Raw genomic sequence first — 19,168 nt, 5'->3', positions numbered from 1 at the left:
TTCAGCACTAATTTCCTTAATCAGACATTCCCAGCCCATCCAGTAGCATTAATTTCCTGAATCAGACACTCTCACCTAGCACTAAAATCCTTAATCATACATTACCAGCTAGCATTAATATCATTAAGCAGACATTCCCAGTCAGTACTACTATCCTTAATCAGACATTCCCAGTCAGCACTACTATCCTTTATCAGACATTCCCAGTCAGTACTACTATCCTTAATCAGACATTCCCAGTCAGTACTACTATCCTTAATCAGACATTCCCAGTAAGCACTACTATCCTTAATCAGACATTCCTGTCAGTACTACTATCCTTAATCATACATTCCCAGTCAGTACTACTATCCTTAATCAGACATTCCCAGTCAGTACTACTATCCTTAATCAGACATTTCCAGTCAGTACTACTATCCTTAATCAGACATCCCCAGTCAGTACTACTATCCTTAATCAGACATCCCCAGTCAGTACTACTATCCTTAATCAGACATCCCCAGTCAGTACTACTATCCTTAATCAGACATTTCCAGTCAGTACTACTATCCTTAATCAGACATTCCCAGTCAGTACTACTATCCTTAATCAGACATTTCCAGTCAGTACTACTATCTTTAATCAGACATTCCTGTCAGTACTACTATCCTTAATCAGACATTCCCAGTCAGAACTACTATCTGTAATCATACATTCTGAACAAGACTTTATTGTCAAGTAATCATTCTACATCCTTATTCACATTCCCAGCTAGCATTGCCAGTTAACACTAAATGTCAAGTTATCCCCCAATATCTGAATAATTTCATTAATAGTTAAGTTGTTAAACTGTAGCATATAATATGTTCATGTCTACAATATTTTGCTTTCTAAGCAATGATCTACTCGGTGGAATGTAAATATTATTGTTTACAGTACCTAATCATATATGGTGCTATAAAGAGAATATTTCTGACATTTCTGTTCATTCTAAAGAAAAATGCATACACATTGTGTATTATAAATCAATGCCAAAGGTGAAAAGTGGAAAATATTAAAAATTAGATATGAACTTGTACCGTAGATCTTCTTGAAAAAAAAATAAGCACAACAGATTATTTTTGCTGTATGCCCATGCACTTTGGCATTACATTAAGGCCAGGTGATTTAGAAAAACTGCAATGATATTTGTACAGCAAGACTGCAGTAAATATGTTATGTAGCTTGTTTTGTTAATTTTTCAGTCATGATTAGTGAAGTTGATGTTAATTTTTATGAATACATTTTGCATTATCAAATAAATGTTGTGAAAGATTAACAGTCAGCAGTACAACACCTAGCTGTTTAAAGACACTGGTCAGTAAGAAATCAATATGAGCCGTGCCATGAGAAAACCAACATAGTGGGTTTGCGACCAGCATGGATCCAGACCAGCCTGCGCATCCGCGCAGTCTGGTCAGGATCCATGCTGTTCGCTAACAGTTTCTCCAATTCCAATAGGCTTTAAAAGCGAACAGCATGGAGCCTGACCAGACTGCGCGGATGCGCAGGCTTGTCTGGATCCATGCTGGTCGCAAAGCTACTATGTTGGTTTTTCCATGGCGCGGCTCATATGGTTCTGATATATTCTTCAGTCTTAAAAGTTAAACTGTTGTACTATATATCTCCTTCTAAACATTAGAAGTTACAATAGTTTCATGTCGCGGTGTAACAGTGTGAAATCATTAATATTTGTGGGCAACTATTTTTTGTGGATTTTGATGATCGAGGCACTCTGAAAACTTGAATCCCAACAAATAAGCAAAGTTCCCATTCGTTTTATGTTCAACGTTTGAATTAATAGTTTTAGCAAAAACCATGAAAATTTGTGCCCACAAAATTAAATGATTTTTCAATAGCATGTAACACAAAAAGACTGATGTCACTTGCTAGACACCATTAAAGTGAGTGTCTCCAACATGGCAAACGAAATTCACACAAGGTAGGTAAAAGCTGGGCATGTACAAGATCAGAGAAAAGTTGAACTTTTGTGAAGTTAATTTAAACAAAAAATTCCATGGCTGACAGTTTAGTACTTAGTATAAATTTAGTATGAATTGAATTAAATAATCACTAACTTAATGTTTGAATTCCCTTTAAAAGTAAAGTTTACCAAAAAAAAAAAAAAAAAAAATTATTCTATTTAATACAGATATTCCTATAAAAACCTTTAAGAAAGAGCAAACAATTTAATACATAAAAAAACAACAACTTCATCACATGCACGAAACATTGTTTTATAGAAGGACCTGGGAACTGTGAGACAGAATGTAAGTTATATATAAGCAACTCATGAACACTAAAAATATGAACAAAGCCTGGACAAAAAATTAATATAAAAACATGGACAATCATGCATTTGCGGAACATTGAGACTTGACAGAAAGAAAAGCTGTGATAATACACTTCAAATAATTAGTATGAAATAATTCAACAAAATTAATACTGGTACTGTCCAAATTGGAAAATGGACAAGTACATTATAGAAATTTAGCAATAACTTCTTTATAAATGTTTTTTTTATATTTCTACCATTGTCAAAATGCATATCAAAACTAGAGCTGCTTTTGAGAAAAGCGCATGTCTCCCACAACTGCCTAATCATCTAGATTGGCATTTCTTCTCCATTATGTATCCGAGTCAACCATGTACCGAGACCTGTATCACTGGCATCAGTACATTCGGTAATTCAAGGACCATAATTCCGAAGTGCCTGGGCCGATTTGGCTAGTTATCGAACTTGGCCGAGGACTTATTGGCAAACACATTTTGTTCAAGTTTGGTGAAGATCGGATGAGAAATGTTCGAGCGCAGACAAGATTTGTGACAGACAGACACACGGACACAGACAGACAGGAATAAATCAGTATGTCTCCCACCAAAGTGGTGTGGGAGACATAATAATCTGATAGATGTGATTTTATTTCTGTTATTAATCAATTTCAAACATTACTCGTTAAAATAACCCAGGCAAGTGTTCTACGCAACAAAAGTAATTTTTACTGTCAACAAAATGTCAATGAAAGTAAAATCACTAAACAAAACTTTAGACTGAAATCTAAATACACTGATGTTAATGAACTTAATCTTTCAATTGGTCCTTTAAAAACACCTACATCTAATCATATTAAATTAATATATTCATACCCTTGTGCATTATTTTCTAAGACAACAGAGTTAAGGTCTGGTTAAAGAATGAAAAAACCAAAAACACCAATTTGCATATCACACCAGTGACACTATTCTCACTACACACGTTACCTATAGCCGGATTTATGAAGCGCAAAAATATCACTGTTCCTATCACAGTCCACACCGCCTCCCCGGTACTTTGTTGAAAACGCTGATTGACTACGTGAAACAAACAGTGACACATACTGCGAAGTTTCGACGGGAACCTGTCATAATTTCAGACGATAATAACATTGTCAAATATAGACAGAAAAGATTCTAGTAGGGTCTAGAAGAGATGCCCATGCGCAGTAGTTTATTCAGCATGACAAAGCAAAATTTATAAATTATCACAGAGCAATGTGATTGGTCAAAGGTAAGCTCAAGCATGCTTCTGATTGGTTAATTCTATCCAGTCTGTAAATATGAAAAGTAAGTTGTAAGTTCAAGCTATAAATAAATCTGTTGAGAAAGTCTAAATAAAACATTAGCAAGTGTAAACCAATCAGTTTTGCAACTTTTTAAGCACAACATATAACAATCACTGGCTGTGAAATATGGGGTCTGAAAATATCAATTACATTTTTTGAACACCACTATGGACGAAAAAAGGCATCTGTGTATAATTTAGTAAAATTTGCAATGAATTGTCTCTTACAAAAGAGCTAGATATTAGAAGTTTTGAAAATACAAAATTTTTGAAGCTGTGGTACATTGCACTGTCTTAGAAATTTGTTGCTGAAACTTTCTTGCTCCTTTTTATGACACAAAATTTAGATACAAATGTAGTACCTTAAATAAACCTTTCAAGTGGTATTTACCCGTAGCCGAAGCTATGTTTCAATATTTTCATTTAAACAAAAATATTACACAAAATGAGTGAAAAAGTTGCAAAGTGATAGTGTCCACTTGTGTTAGTGTCATCAAGCAAAACATGTACAGCAATAGACAAAAATGTCAGCTACAAACATGTATCAACCAAGCAATACCTCAACTTATTACATACCAACAGACACATGAATCAATTCACAATATAAGCCAACTTATAGTAAGATATGTTCTCCAGTCTATACATTAACCCTTGTCATGCTGGACACAACTGTTTCTGCCTTTGCAACCAGTGCAGATCATGATCAACCTGCACATCTGTGCAGTGTAATCATGATCTGCACTGTTCGCTATTCAGTCAGTATCTTTTTTGTATGCACCCCTTTTACAGTTAATGGTGCCGTCCAAATTGAAAGACGGACAAGTTCATTACAGAAATTTGGCAGGGTAAGTATTAAGCAACAACATGTCTTAAAACACTGATTCTGCTTCTTGAAGTTCTTCCCTTGACCAATTGTTTAAGATAGGCTTGTTTGAAGTTTTGTTGTTTTGTTTTTTTTCTGAATTACCCCTGTATAGTAATAAACACATGTAACAAAAGGTCCAAGTGCATGTCAATACTTCTGCATTAACACATTGCATTGGTATTTATAGACATCTAATATAGCTTTTCAAAGTTTTGTTACTACAAATGAGCCACGCCATGAGAAAACCAACATAGTGGGTATGCTGCCAGCATGGATCCAGACCAGCCTGCGCATCCACGCAGTCTGGTCAGGCTCCATGCTGTTCGCTTTTAAAGCCTATTGAAATTGGAGAAACTGTTAGCGAACAGCATGGATCCTGACCAGACTGCGCGGATGCGCAGGCTGGTCTGGATCCATGCTGGTCGCAAACCCACTATGTTGGTTTTCCCATGGCATGGCTCAAATGTCTTTTGTTGCATACTGTTTCAAAATAACAGTGTCACATCTTTAAATGCTAATGCTCTACCTCTTGACTTTAAAATCATAAAAAAAAAAGAAAACAAATACATTTCAATAAGTCTTACAGCTTGCATTTAAAGCAACTTGTGACACTCCTCCCAAATTTTGAATGTCTTTTTATGAAATAGACGTAACCAAAGTAGTTTGATAACAAAAACGAAAAATGGAAGATAATTATTCTGTGAAAATCGACGGTCATGTAACCTTTACTTTTCTGAGGAACATTATGTTCTATGCCAAAGTTTAAACAAGAGGACCATGATGGTCCTGAATCGCTCACCTTTCCCCACATGACCCAGTGTTGAACTGAGTATGACGTCGTTATTTCTATTATTTGACAAAGTGACCTAGTTTTTCAGCACATGTGACATAGATATCATCAAGATAAAAAATTCTGACCAATTTTCATGAAGATCCATTGAAAAATATGGCCTCTAGAGAGGTCACAAGGTTTTTCTATTATTTGACCTAATGACCTAGTTTTTGAAGGTACGTGACCCACTTTTAAACTTGACCTAGATATCATCAAGGTGAACATTCTCACCAATTTTCATGAAGATCTCGTGAAAAATATGGCCTCTAGAGAGGTCACAAGGTTTTTCTATTTTTCGACCTACTGACCTAGTTTTTGACGGCACATGACCCAGTTATGAACCTGACCTAGATATCATCAAGCTGAACAGTCTCACCAATTTTCATGAAGATCCATAGAGAAATATGGCCTCTAGAGAGGTCACAAGGTTTTTCTATTTTTAGACCTACTGACCTAGTTTTTGACCCCACGTGACCCAGTTTCAAACCTGACCTAGATATCATCAAGATGAACCTTCTGACCAATATTCATGAAGATCTCATGAAAAATATGGCCTCTAGAGAGGTCACAAGGTTTTTCTATTTTTAGATCTACTGACCTAGTTTTTAACCCCACGTGACCCAGTTTCGAACTTGATCTAGATATCATCAAGGTTAACATTCTGACCAATTTTCATGTAGATCCATTGAAAAATATGGCCTCTAGAGAGGTCACAAGGTTTTTCTATTTTTAGACCTATTGACCTAGTTTTTGACCGCACGTGACCCAGTTTCGAACTTGACCTAGATATCATCAAGGTGAACATTCTGACCAATTTTCATGAAGATCCATTGAGAAATATGGCCTCTAGAGAGGTCACAAGGTTTTTCTATTTTTAGACCTACTGACCTAGTTTTTGATCCCACATGACCCAGTATCAAACTTGACCTAGATATCATCAAGGTGAACATTCTGACCAATATTCATGAAGATCTCATGAAAAATATGGCCTCTAGAGAGGTCACAAGGTTTTTCTATTTTTAGATCTACTGACCTAGTTTTTACCCCCACGTGACCCAGTTTCGAACTTGACCTAGATATCATCAAGCTGAACATTCTGACCAATTTTCATGCAGATCCATTGAGAAATATGGCCTCTAGAGAGGTCACAAGGTTTTTCTATTTTTAGACCTAATGACCTAGTTTTTGACCCCACGTGACCCAGTTTCAAACTTGACCTAGATCTCATCAAGGTGAACATTCTGACCAATATTCATGAAGATCTCATGAAAAATATGGCCTCTAGAGAGGTCACAAGGTTTTTCTATTTTTAGACCTAATGACCTAGTTTTTGACCCCACGTGACCCAGTTTCGAACCTGACCTAGATATCATCAAGATGAACCTTCTGACCAATATTCATGAAGATCTCATGAAAAATATGGCCTCTAGAGAGGTCACAAGGTTTTTCTATTTTAGACCTACTGACCTAGTTTTTGACCCCACGTGACCCAGTTTCGAACTTGACCTAGATATCATCAAGGTGAACATTCTGACCAATTTTCATAAAGATCCCATGAAAAATGTGACCTCTAGAGTGGTCACAAGCAAAAGTTTACGGACGCACGCACGGACGGACGCCGCGCGATCACAAAAGCTCACCTTGTCACTTTGTGACAGGTGAGCTAATGATCTTTTCAAACATTCAGGCACAAGCTGAGCTGCAGTCCTATGAATTAAAAAAAAATCCACATCAGCTGCCTCATGCCAAATTTCATTCAAACCATTTGAAAACAAATTTTATGCAAAACTTTAAATCCAGTATAAAAACAACTAACTGAATGTAGGTCAACTATATATAACAGTGACAGCAGACGGCACCGACTGTCGTCTGTTGAAATAAGCAGGTGGTAAGGAAGCTGGTATTTGAGGAATTGTATGGGTGTTGATGGACTGGCAGGGAAAGGGTAGTGACCTTAATCAACATTCTACATAATACGTCAGAAACTACCTAATTTTAAAACTAATCAGTTCTAAACATTCATCCTAACTTTGTCAATTTATCCACAGTTTTCTGGGTACATCCTACCACCATGAGGTATGTTAGGTAAGCAGATAGGTGAGGTATTCCTCCATTAATACTGTATTACATCTGTCAAATAACTGTCAAAAAAACAACACTTCACCTTTCTTCTGTTGCAACTTCATACTTAAGAAAAACCACTTATTTTTCAAATGATAATTTTTTGCTTTTCAATTTAAAGAGAAACCGTCACTTATCAAAAACATATTTTCTTATTTGGCAACTCTGGGGAAAAGAAGGAAAATATTTTCTTATGATCATTACAGTAACTAACTTATCACAATGACATTATTAATAAGTTGTATTACAATTATTTGACAGACAATACTTATCCAAGATTGACATGTTTATATAGTAGAACAAACAGCAAAATCGCCTATATCAGTTACCTAATGCAGGGTTAAAGAATCGTAAAAATATCACAGTTCCGGTTGCAAGGATACTGTCCGGTGGAAACCGGAGGGAAATCACCTGGTACAAACAGTGGCACATGACTCGAAGTTTGGGCGGAAATCTGTTAATTTTGGTAAAAATCACATAAAACAAACCATCGTTATTTATTTAATCAACACAAAAAATATGCTACAAATCAAAATATAAAGAAATATATGTACCTTCTAGATTTCTCAATACACCTTGCTAACGTGAAATTCTTTTTTTGTTTTATGCAAATTTGAAAATTTTGGGTAATGGTTAAGATCAATTGTATACTGCAAAACTTTTATGTCTGTTTTAATACTGATTCCATAGACAACATGTCCATATTCACATTTTCAAGAATTTGCACTTCATAGTTCGATGTTTTCAGAGACTATGCCGACTTATATTTATGAATGTTCTGAATTCCCCATAGCTCTGTTTGCAACCGAGTTATTCTGTTTACCTCACCCTGACCCGAATATAAATGCATCATTTTGAATTCCCATGTCGCTTTGTTTGCAAAATCTAAAGCATGTACATAGTACTCAATCTGCAGTATTCAGGCATTTTTAATTCTCATGCTCATCATCATCTTCAGTAACTGCCTCACTCTACAGGAGTATACTGGCAATTTGGGTATACTGGCAATTTGCTCCCACCCTACAATACTGTAAAATCATTTAATTTTGTGGGCATGAAATTTCGTGGTTTTGGTCAAAACAGCAATTTCGTGGGGATATGAATTCGTGGATTTCAACGTTTGGACATAAAATGAACGGGAATTTTACTTGTTCGTTGGGATTAAATTTCGTGTATTGGCTCAACTGCGAAATCCACGAAAATTAGTCCCCCACGAATATTAATGATTTCACAGTATTCAGTCTTTTCAAAAGTGGAGTTAAAACAGAATAAAAATTTCACGCCAAAATTAGTACCTAAATATGTGTTACATATTTCTTCCGATAGAAAAAATAAATTTATCAATTTACGTATCTAGAAAGTACATAATTTCCTATCATCTGTAAATGTTATTCAGTTTAATGACATGTATTTAAACACATCTACACATTACACATGTACTGATGAAACAATTCAAAACTGATTAGAAAACATAGTTCATCATTGTTTCTGCTGCAAAATTCATAACACAAATGCTCAAATAAAAACTACACATACCTTTTAATATTCTTAAACACATTCCTCAAAATTGTTAGCAAGTGCAAAAAAAGTCCAAAAACTCATTACAAAAAGGTTATCTTCCCTTTTGATGCTATGCACTTACTATATCTCGGCACTGAAAGCAACCAGACTTTCATCAAAAAAGAATTTCCAGGCTCAAATAGACTTTGAACCTCTGAAAACTTATAAAGTGGTAAACTTTACAAGACTGACACTTTTAACCTAGTAAATTTCATTTTGCAGCTTGGTCTTTTCAAACAATTTTGTAAATTATCACTTATTCTTCAACAGTCTTCTGTGAGAGTCCTCACATTACATTTCTATTTCTTGATTTCCAGTCAAAATTGTCTCCTTATCTGATCATAGAATATATGTATTCTTTTAAACAAAAAGCAGGTAAAAGAAAACTCCCATAAACAAGAGGACCATGATGGTCCTGAATTGCTCACCTCTTCCCACATGACCCAGTTTTGAGTATGACATCGTTTTTTCTATTATTTGACATAGTGACCTAGTTTTTGAGCTCATGTGACCCAGTTTTGAACTTGACCTAGATATTATCAAGATAAAAATTCTGACCAATTTTCATGAAGATCCATTGAAAAATATGGTCTCTAGGTTTTTCTATTATTTCACCTATTGACCTAGTTTTCGAAGGTACGTGACCCTGTTTTGAACTTTACCTAGATATCATCAAGGTGAACATTCTCACTAATTTTTTATGAAGATCTCATGAAAAATATGGCCTCTAGAGAGGTCACAAATTTTTTCTATTTTTATACCTACTGGCCTAGTTTTTGACCGCACATGACCCAGTTTCGAAACTGACCTAGATATCATCAAGGTGAACATTCAGATCAATTTTCATGAAGATCCATTGAAAAATATGGCCTCTAGAGAGTTCAAAAGATTTTAATAATTTTAGACCTACTGACCTAGTTTTTGACCGCAGTTGATTCAGTTTCAAACTTGACTTGCTAGATATCATCAAGATGAACATTCAGACCAACTTTCATACAGATCCCATGAAAAGTATGGCCTCTAGAGAGGTCACAAGGTTTTTTATTATTTGACCTACTGACCTAGTTTTTTATGGCACATGACCCAGTTTCAAACTTGAACTAGATAACATCAAGGTGAACATTCTGACCAATTTTTATGGAGATCCATTCATAAGTATGGCCTCTAGAGAGGTCACAAGGTTTTTCTATTTTTAGACCTACTGACCTAGTTTTTGACCACACATGACCCTGTTTCGAACTTGACCTAGATATTATCAAGATGAACATTCAGACCAATTTTCATACAGATCCAATGAAAAATATGGCCTTTAGAGAGGTCACAAGGTTTTTCTATTATCTGACCTACTGACCTAGTTTTTGATGGCACGTGACCCACTTTCGAACTTGATCTAGATATCATCAAGATGAACATTCAGATTAACTTTCATACAGATCCAATGAAAAATATGGCCTTTAGAGAGGTCACAAGGTTTTTCTATTATTTGACCTACTGACCTAGTTTTTGATGGCACGTGACCCACTTTCGAACTTGACCTAGATATCATCAAGGTGAACATTCTGACCAATTTTCATGAAGATGTCATGAAATATATGGCCTCTAGAGAGGTCACAAGGTTTTTCTATTTTTAGACCTACTGACCTAGTTTTTGACCGCACGTGACCCAGTTTCGAACTTGACCTAGATATCATCAAGATGAACATTCAAACCAACTTTCATACAGATCCCATGAAAAATATGGCCTTTAGAGAGGTCACAAGGTTTTTCTATTATTTGACCTACTGACCTAGTTTTTGATGGCACGTGACCGAGTTTCGAACTTGACCTAGATATCATCAAGGTGAACGTTCTGACCAATTTTCATGAAGATCTTTTGAAATATATGGCCTCTAGAGAGGTCACAAGGTTTTTCTATTTTTAGACCTACTGACCGAGTTTTTGAAGGCACGTGAACCAGTTTCGAACTTGACCTAGATATAATCAAGATGAACATTCTGACCAATTTTCATAAAGATCCCATGAAAAATGTGACCTCTAGAGTGGTCACAAGGTTTTTCTATTTTTAGACCTACTGACCTAGTTTTTGACCGCACGTGACCGAGTTTCGAACTTGACCTAGATATCATCAAGATGAACATTCTGACCAACTTTCATGAAGATCCCATGAAAAATGTGACCTCTAGAGTGGTCACAAGGTTTTTCTATTTTTAGACCTACTGACCTAGTTTTTGACCGCACGTGACCCAGTTTCGAACTTGACCTAGATATCATCAAGATGAACATTCTGACCAATTTTCATAAAGATCCCATGAAAAATGTGACCTCTAGAGTGGTCATAAGCAAAAAGTTTACGGACGCACGCACGGACGGACGGACGGACGACGGACACTGCGCGATCACAAAAGCTCACCTTGTCACTTTGTGACAGGTGAGCTAAAAATCTGACATCTTCCCTCGAAGCCTTTCTTAAATATCCATTTCCAAATAACGAATATAATTAAGTCAAATGACATTATCCATAGTTTGTTCTCACATTAGGTTAGGATAAACTTCAGTGCATTCAGAAAGACAGGTGGATACATTCTTAATACGGAAGCTCAGACTGAACGAGATCAATGTTATAACAGATCAGTACTATTAACTTACTAAGTTGAAAACTCAGTCTTACCCATCTGATTTTAACCACACAAAAAATACAGATACCTTCATAATCTGAATTTAACCATGAAACAGAAACTGATTAAGACTTACTTGTGAGCAGACCCCACTATGGCATTGAACACTTTCTGAGTGATGATCGTCAAATTCTTCTTATTTTCTTCTATATTTTCTCCTGTCTCTAATCTATAACAACAAACAGGATTTTTCAAATATTTCTTCCAGGGGGTGTTAGTCTGTCCAATTTAAATCACTCTAAATTTATTATCACGTCTACAGTATTATACTATTAACTTATTGATATCTATGGACCGAGGTCTAATTTTCTTGAAATTCCTGTCTGTGTCAATCCACAAATTTAAATCCAACACGGAGAGCTCAGATCTACGGATAGCAGGGTCGTGAGTTTGACCCTCAGGCGAGACATATGTTATCTGTGACGTTTGATGAAAGACGTTGTATAGGAAATCATTTATCCACCACCTCTGATTCATGTGGGGAAGTAGACAATTACTTGCAGAGAACAGGTTTGTACTGGTGTAAAATCAAGGAAGACTGGTAAGGTTAACTGCCAGCCGTTACATAGCTGAAATACTGTTGAAAAATGTCGTTAAACCCAAAACAAAACAAATGTGTTGAGTACATAGTACAACATGCCTATACCAGTATTACCAGGCTGTGTGATTCTGCTGATTAAAGCCTGAAACAGGTCTAAGCTAGTATTACCTGGCAGGATCCACTTCAAATGAAATCTGTTGGCAGCTGTGTTCCTTTTGAAACATCTCCATAATCAGCGGGTTGAGTAGTTCCCGTAGATATCCGAGCCCATAGAAACGGAAACAGTATGCCATTATCTTGCTAGCAAGACTATTCCCTCTGAACAATGTCTGCATACAGTCTGCTATCTCAACCTGTAATACAGAAAATTATAGAACATTTAGAACAATTACAGTACTTAAAAATTCTAATGAATTAAGAAACAGTAAACTTTTTTCTATATAAAAATGAAATGCAAAAAATATCATCATTAACTTTCGAAGAAAACAGAAATTTATCATTAGCACCCTTCACCTTTCTCAAGGTATTACACAGCAAAACATCACTTGATCAATATATGACAACATTTAAAAACAGCATTAACATTACAGTATAAGGCAAATGATCTTTTGATGACTACTGACATTAAGTTGTTCTATTTCAAACATTCTTCACTGAGATATATATAAAACCCTTAATTTATCTGTGAAAAGATAAGCTTACCTCTTTAGAGAACATATTCCAAAGTAGTTGATACAGCAAATGTTTCGCATCAAACAAATTCACGAACACTCTTGCCAACTCGTCCTGTAATACACAACAACTGGGTATATGCATGGATAAAACCAGTTTTCTTACTAGTATCTACTCATCACATATCTTCAATCATAATCACTATACGGTAGGTGGGGAAATTTTCATGTAAACTTCAGCGATTTCTCTCTTAGTAGCCTGTGTTAAGAATCAGCATAACGCAAGGGTTTGTGTTTAACTCTTAGCTTGCTGGCGGCAAATGATTCTGCCTTTGCGACCTGTGTAGACCAAGATCAGCCTGCACATCTGTGCAGTCTGATCATGGTCTGCACTGTTCCCCGTTCAGTCAGTATCTTTTTGGGTAAACACCCCTTTTAACAGTTAATGGTACTGTCCAAACTAAAGATGGACAAGTTCATTATAGAAATTTAGCAGGGTTTGTGTTTAAGGACATGATGCATATCAATCTTCACATATATTTTGACTTTGCAAGTGGCATTATTCACAAATCCTGGCGAATATTAAACCATGAAAATATTACTCAATCTACAAAAAGTACTGGTCGGCAAAAAGCAGCTTTGTGGGTAAAACATCCACCTTTTGCACACCAGTTTGAAGACCTGAATGCTAATGAAATGCTGAACTAGGAAATGATTTTTATCAAATGAAGTCTCCATACTGTGGAAGACTGCTTGCTCAAGCTTCGATAGCTCAAGATCCTCATTCAAACAATTCAAGTGGTCTCAAACAGTCTTCCTCAATTTCATGTTTGGATCGCTTAAAACCGGGATACTGTGAAATCATTAATATCTTGGGCGGCTAATTTTCACGGATTTCACGTCTGAGTAAACCCATGAAATTAAATCCCAACAAACCAGTCAAAGTTCTATTCTATGTTCAGCAGCCAAAATGCACAAATCTATATGTTTTGGCCTAAACCACCAAATTTCATGCCACTAAATTAAATGTTTTCGCAGAAGTTCAAGCATTTTTCTCCTCCCAATGAGTCTTTTGATTGATTGGTGTTTTACTGTAAATTTACTACATATATAACCAACTGTGACAGAAACTTCAAAGACTACTTTACCATTTGTGAGGTAGGTACTACAGTAGCCAGTGCCATAGCTATCGGCAGTTCTCCTTTATCTCCTATCATAGTCACCAGTTCTACCAGCCTTTCGAACCTGTCTGCCAGCGCTGTCTCTGCCAGGGTCTCAAACTCTGTACCTTGTTGTAAGATTTTGGTCAATACCTCCATGAACGCTGCACGAGTCTGTGGGTCCTTGTGGTAGCCCAATGCTGTAATAGGAAAGGCACAACAAATTTAAGCAGAAATCATATCCGACTATTATTTGAATAGAATTATATTGTTTGTGCTTCTTGTTGCCATTTTATGTCATTTTTATCACCATTTGGGACAAATTGGTCCAAAATTAGACTTAACAACCTAAATTAAACACAAGGTTTAAATAAGTTTATAATAAATGTTTTCAGCTTTTAGCGATGAAGCTTTAAGCTTATAAGAATTTCTCCTGCAAAAACCAATACTGGCTTCACAAGACATGTAACCACGACAACAGTACGCTTCCTGGTTAATTGACCAAATCATCATCAACCACTAAGAGAAACAATAACAAAATTTCATACCAATAGTACGCTTCCTGGTTAATTGACCAAATCATCATCAACCACTAAGAGAAGCAATAACAAAATTTCATACCAATTGAATGCATCAATCCGCTGTCAATGTTTGCATTCAGTAGGTTGGACATAGCCTGAACTGTACAGTTTCTTAAAGCGCTTAGATTGGATGTACTGCGTTTACGATTTGGGTCCATAGCTTTGTCCTGCTCCTCCTCGGAACAATCATTCAACAGGTTCATGAACAGTGTCAAATACCTGAAATATAAAACAAAGAACAATTTTTTATTACTTTTCAACAATAAACATGGCAGAAGGAAAAGAGAGAAATAGTGTGAAATCATTTATTTTCATCGGAAACACTAATTTTTGTGGATTTCATGGTTAAGTCAATCAACGAAATTTTTAATCCGTATCATGCTGGACATGATTGATTCTGCCTTTGCAACCAGTGTAGATCAAGATCAGCCCGCACATTCATGCAGTCTGCTAAAGATCAGCACTGTTTGCCATTCAGTCAGTATCTTTTTGGTAAGCACCCCTTTTATCAGTTAATGGTACTGTCCAAATTGAAAGATGGACAAGTTCATTATGGAAATTTCACAGGGTAAGGAATGGCAGACTCACTTAAGAAAGAGTTGAGATTTCGCCTCCATGAGATCACCACGATCACTCTCCTCCGGCTGTAACGGCAGACCTGCTAAGAGTGCTGCCACAGCCTCCATACTGGCCTGATCCAGGTCTCTGAAATACACAATGTTACAGTCAAAATTTCAGTATGTTAAGTCTGTCTGTCTGACAACTACCCCATAAAGACTTCCCTCAAACAACACATTTTATATAATCTAAAAATATGAAACTTAATTACTCTTCTAACCTGTAAGACAAAGATGTTAAAGCACCTATCTCACAGATTTTTTGAAAAATATACTCTACATTAATACACATGTTATAAAGAGAATTTTGGTTCAAACAAGACCAAAAATACAGTGATATCTTGATCCATTTGTAACTTTTCATAAAAAATAAGAGCAAGCAAAATTACTGTAAATTCAAATATTCTGCTAAGCTGAAAGAGTGCTTTATTTACAGAAAGGCAGAATATTCACTATATATGGCCAACTTGCAAGACTTATAGTGCAATTTATAACAACCAAAACCCTTTTTGTGAGGATTTCTTTCTGCACATAAAGACAGCAAATATAGCAAAACTGCATGTGGCTAAAATTTCTGACTTTACAGTAATTATAACAAGAGCTGTCTGTTGACAGCTCGCTCAACTATTTGAAGAAATGATGGAAGTATGGGGTCAAAATATTACCAGAAATTTCATACAAATGAAGAAAAATACCTAAGACAAACAATGTACCTGTATTTGTGGATTTGGATAAGCATTGCACTTTATAGCAATGTGTGACCATGATGGTAAGCAAGTTCAAAGTTTGAAAGCCATATATAAAACAGTTTAGACTAAATATGGAATGGTATAAATAAATAGGTTAAAAAATAAAGTGACTTGTTTTTTAAAAAGTTTTTGTACTTTTAATACTTATATATGAAACCTAACTAATTTCTATGTCAAAAAAGGGCCATAACTGAGCTAAAGTCCTTGTCATAGTTATGCAGTTTTGCCTACATATGTAGACTCTGACAATAAACAAGTGGTCAAAGTTTCAAAGTCATATGACAAACAGGCTAGGCAAAATATTGACAGGTATGAATAATTTAACTGATTTCCAAGTCCAAAAAGGGCCATAATTCAGCCAAAATAGTTGACAGTGTTATGTTCTCTCGCCTACAGATGGAAATCATGATGATTAACAAGTGTTCAAAGTTTCAAAGCCACATGTCAAATAGTTTTGACAAAATGTGGACTTGTAAGAAAATTGTACCAATTTTCAAGTCCAAAAAAGGGCAACAATGCATCCAAAATAGTTGACAGAGTTATGTACTCTTGCCTATAGATAGAGACTGTTATAATAAACAAGTGATAAAAGTTTCAAAACCATATGTCAAAAAGTTTACACAAAATATGAACTGGTATGAAAAACTTAACCAAGATTTTAAGTTAAAAGGGACCATAATTCAGCCAAAATCCTTGATGGAGTTACGTACCCTTGCCTAAAACTGGACATGGTGATGGTACACGGGTGTTGAAAGTTTCAAAGCTTTATCTCAAAAGGTTTTGTCATGTGGACTGGTATGAAAAACTTAACCAAGGTGTGACGCCGATGCCGACACCGACGCCGTGGTGAGTAGTATAGCTCTCCATATTCTTCGAATAGTTGATCTTAAAATATTTTTGCTTTATGTAATGCTTTTGCTTGTTCTTATGTTTCTGCTTTATCTGTGAACATGTTGCTTTAAGGGTTATTTCCTTAAAGTACTGATTCCAGCCTATAAAACCAGGAACTAAAAGTTTAAAATAAACTTCGCATTTTAAAATTTCAAATCATAAAGAGAGAATACTACATGTATATGGAAATGGGCATGCAGCATAAAAAAAAACACATCAATGAATACAGAGCTAAATTTTGCAACTTAAAATAGACTACATCAAACAATTCCTACTACCATGCAGAACTTTAGAACTATTCTTACATAACATTACTGATTTCACAAACAAAATTCATACTGGCATTCATGCACATTTTAACATTTCCTGAAATTCAAGAAAATACATTCACTTACTATTATACTAATGGTTAATGAAAAACAGGGAGCTTGCATTATAAGCACTAGTAGCAAAATTTACAGAAGCATTTTTTTTTTCACGGCTTACATGATTAAAACTAATACTTCATGATAATGTTAATTCTTATACTTTCATACAACAGATCTTTTATTCAAACATTTGATTTAAAATGTAAAATGTTTATTTTTATAAAAATAGTTATTTCTTCTCAAACTCTATTAATTCTTCTTTTATCACATGTTTGACTTCGTGGGAGTGAAATAAAGCCATTACATAAATTTGGTAATACATTAGTGTAATAAAGGAAATGTTGGTTCAATTCACATGGTCTGTAATAGGTAGTAAAGAAAGATAAAAAATTGATGTTTCAGCAGGAAAAGCTTACATATGATAAAAAGAATATTACATTTGTGTCTTTCCACATTGAATTCATTAAACTAGTTTAATAAATTCAATAGGAAAAGACACTGAGTCTCATGTAATATCCTCTAAGTGGATAAATTCGGAGGTCAGAAAGACTCAGACATTTCTTGAATGGAAATATTTGCAAACTGCCAAAAACTGAAGTCCCACAGCTAGGTTTGTTAATCCTTACTTAACTATAATGACATGTCTTGGTTAAAGAGAAAATTTTTGCTGCCTGATATTCATGTGCATTTCTTGAATTCGCAAAATTTGGGAACATTTCCAAATCACAAACTTTTCCACTTATCCAGTATCTCTCTACACATTTCTGCACAATTTCAGTAAAATCACAAGTACAGCACATTTGAATTTCCAGGTTTTAACTTGCTTTAACATTTAGCCTGCTGGTGGCAAGTGATACTGTCTTTGCGACCAGAGCAGACCAAGTTCGCCATTCAGTCAGTATCTTTTTGGTAAGCACCCCTTTTAACAGTTAATGGTACTGTCCAAATTGAAAGACGGACAAGTTCATTACAGAAATTTAGCAGGGTAAGGGTTAATGAAAGCTAGCCTATGAATCATGCTATCTAAGCCAGACAGAGGGCCATTAAGAAACATACAGAAGACTTTCTAATTTTAGTTAGACCTATAGAAATACAATCATGTATGTTTTATCTCACACAAATAAACAGCGAGAAAAGGTTGTTATTTTCAGGCTGAAGGGAAAAAAGGACACTGTTATAAACTTCAAAGGGTACTCCGATTGCAAAATAAAATAAAGCCCACAACATACATGTGTTGGTCGACCCTCTGTGCTAACATCATGTCTAAAGCAAATCTAGAAATAAAGCCAATTAAATGAAGTTTAATGCTAGGGCACATGGCTGGTGCAGACATCTTGTTATTGGTCTGTGTTGTGGTTGACACCAGTCTTCAAACTAAGGTCATAGACTTAAGGTCATAGACACTATAGCAGTGAAAACTGTATTTTTGGATATCTAACCATTGCAGACTCCATTTTCTAAAGATAATTGACAATTTCCCCAAATGGAAAAGGGGAGGATCCAATGACCTAACATTTTTTTCTACAATAATCACGATCAATACCAAAGTTATAAAACTGTGTAAAAAGAACCAGTCTGAAAACTCTAGCATCTGATTGGTGGTTTCTGCTCACAAGATTGACCAATGGCAAGACAGCTTTCTGAGACTGGTCTCCAAACTCAAGTTTTTTTTTGTAACTTTGCAGACTGGTTTGTGATTGAGCTGGGAACATATTGTTAGTATCTAGCTACCTGGCTTAGCATGGAAATACCATAATGAACTGAAATAAACAAGTTACTAACTAAAAGGTGTTTACATGAGAAGCTTCTGCGTGCTTGTCAAAGCAAGGGAAAGGGAATATACACAAGATATTCTGAAACTGTCTCTCTGATCTGAGTTATGCAGACGGACAGCAAAGGAGCTTTATTTCCATTTTCT

At 35.5% G+C, this 19,168-nt stretch overlaps 1 protein-coding gene across 1 annotated transcript in view; it reads right to left on the bottom strand.

Moving 5' to 3' along the window:
- The window catches only part of LOC123533079 (neurofibromin-like), a 111,929-nt gene that overhangs the window by 46,008 nt on the left and 46,753 nt on the right, over positions 1-19,168 (bottom strand). Inside the window, exons 28-34 of the mRNA XM_053520449.1 lie at positions 15,214-15,330; positions 14,666-14,844; positions 14,033-14,244; positions 12,916-12,999; positions 12,382-12,566; positions 11,749-11,841; positions 3,280-3,416 (exon numbers count right to left, since the gene is read on the bottom strand). Coding sequence (XP_053376424.1) covers positions 3,280-3,416; positions 11,749-11,841; positions 12,382-12,566; positions 12,916-12,999; positions 14,033-14,244; positions 14,666-14,844; positions 15,214-15,330 — 1,007 coding nt within the window. The remainder of the gene's footprint in view (positions 1-3,279; positions 3,417-11,748; positions 11,842-12,381; positions 12,567-12,915; positions 13,000-14,032; positions 14,245-14,665; positions 14,845-15,213; positions 15,331-19,168) is intronic.

Source organism: Mercenaria mercenaria, chromosome 12, assembly GCF_021730395.1.
Source record: "Mercenaria mercenaria strain notata chromosome 12, MADL_Memer_1, whole genome shotgun sequence".
NCBI lineage: Eukaryota > Metazoa > Mollusca > Bivalvia > Venerida > Veneridae > Mercenaria > Mercenaria mercenaria.
Note: the sequence above shows the minus strand (reverse complement) of the source record. Positions and strands in the feature narration are given on the sequence as shown.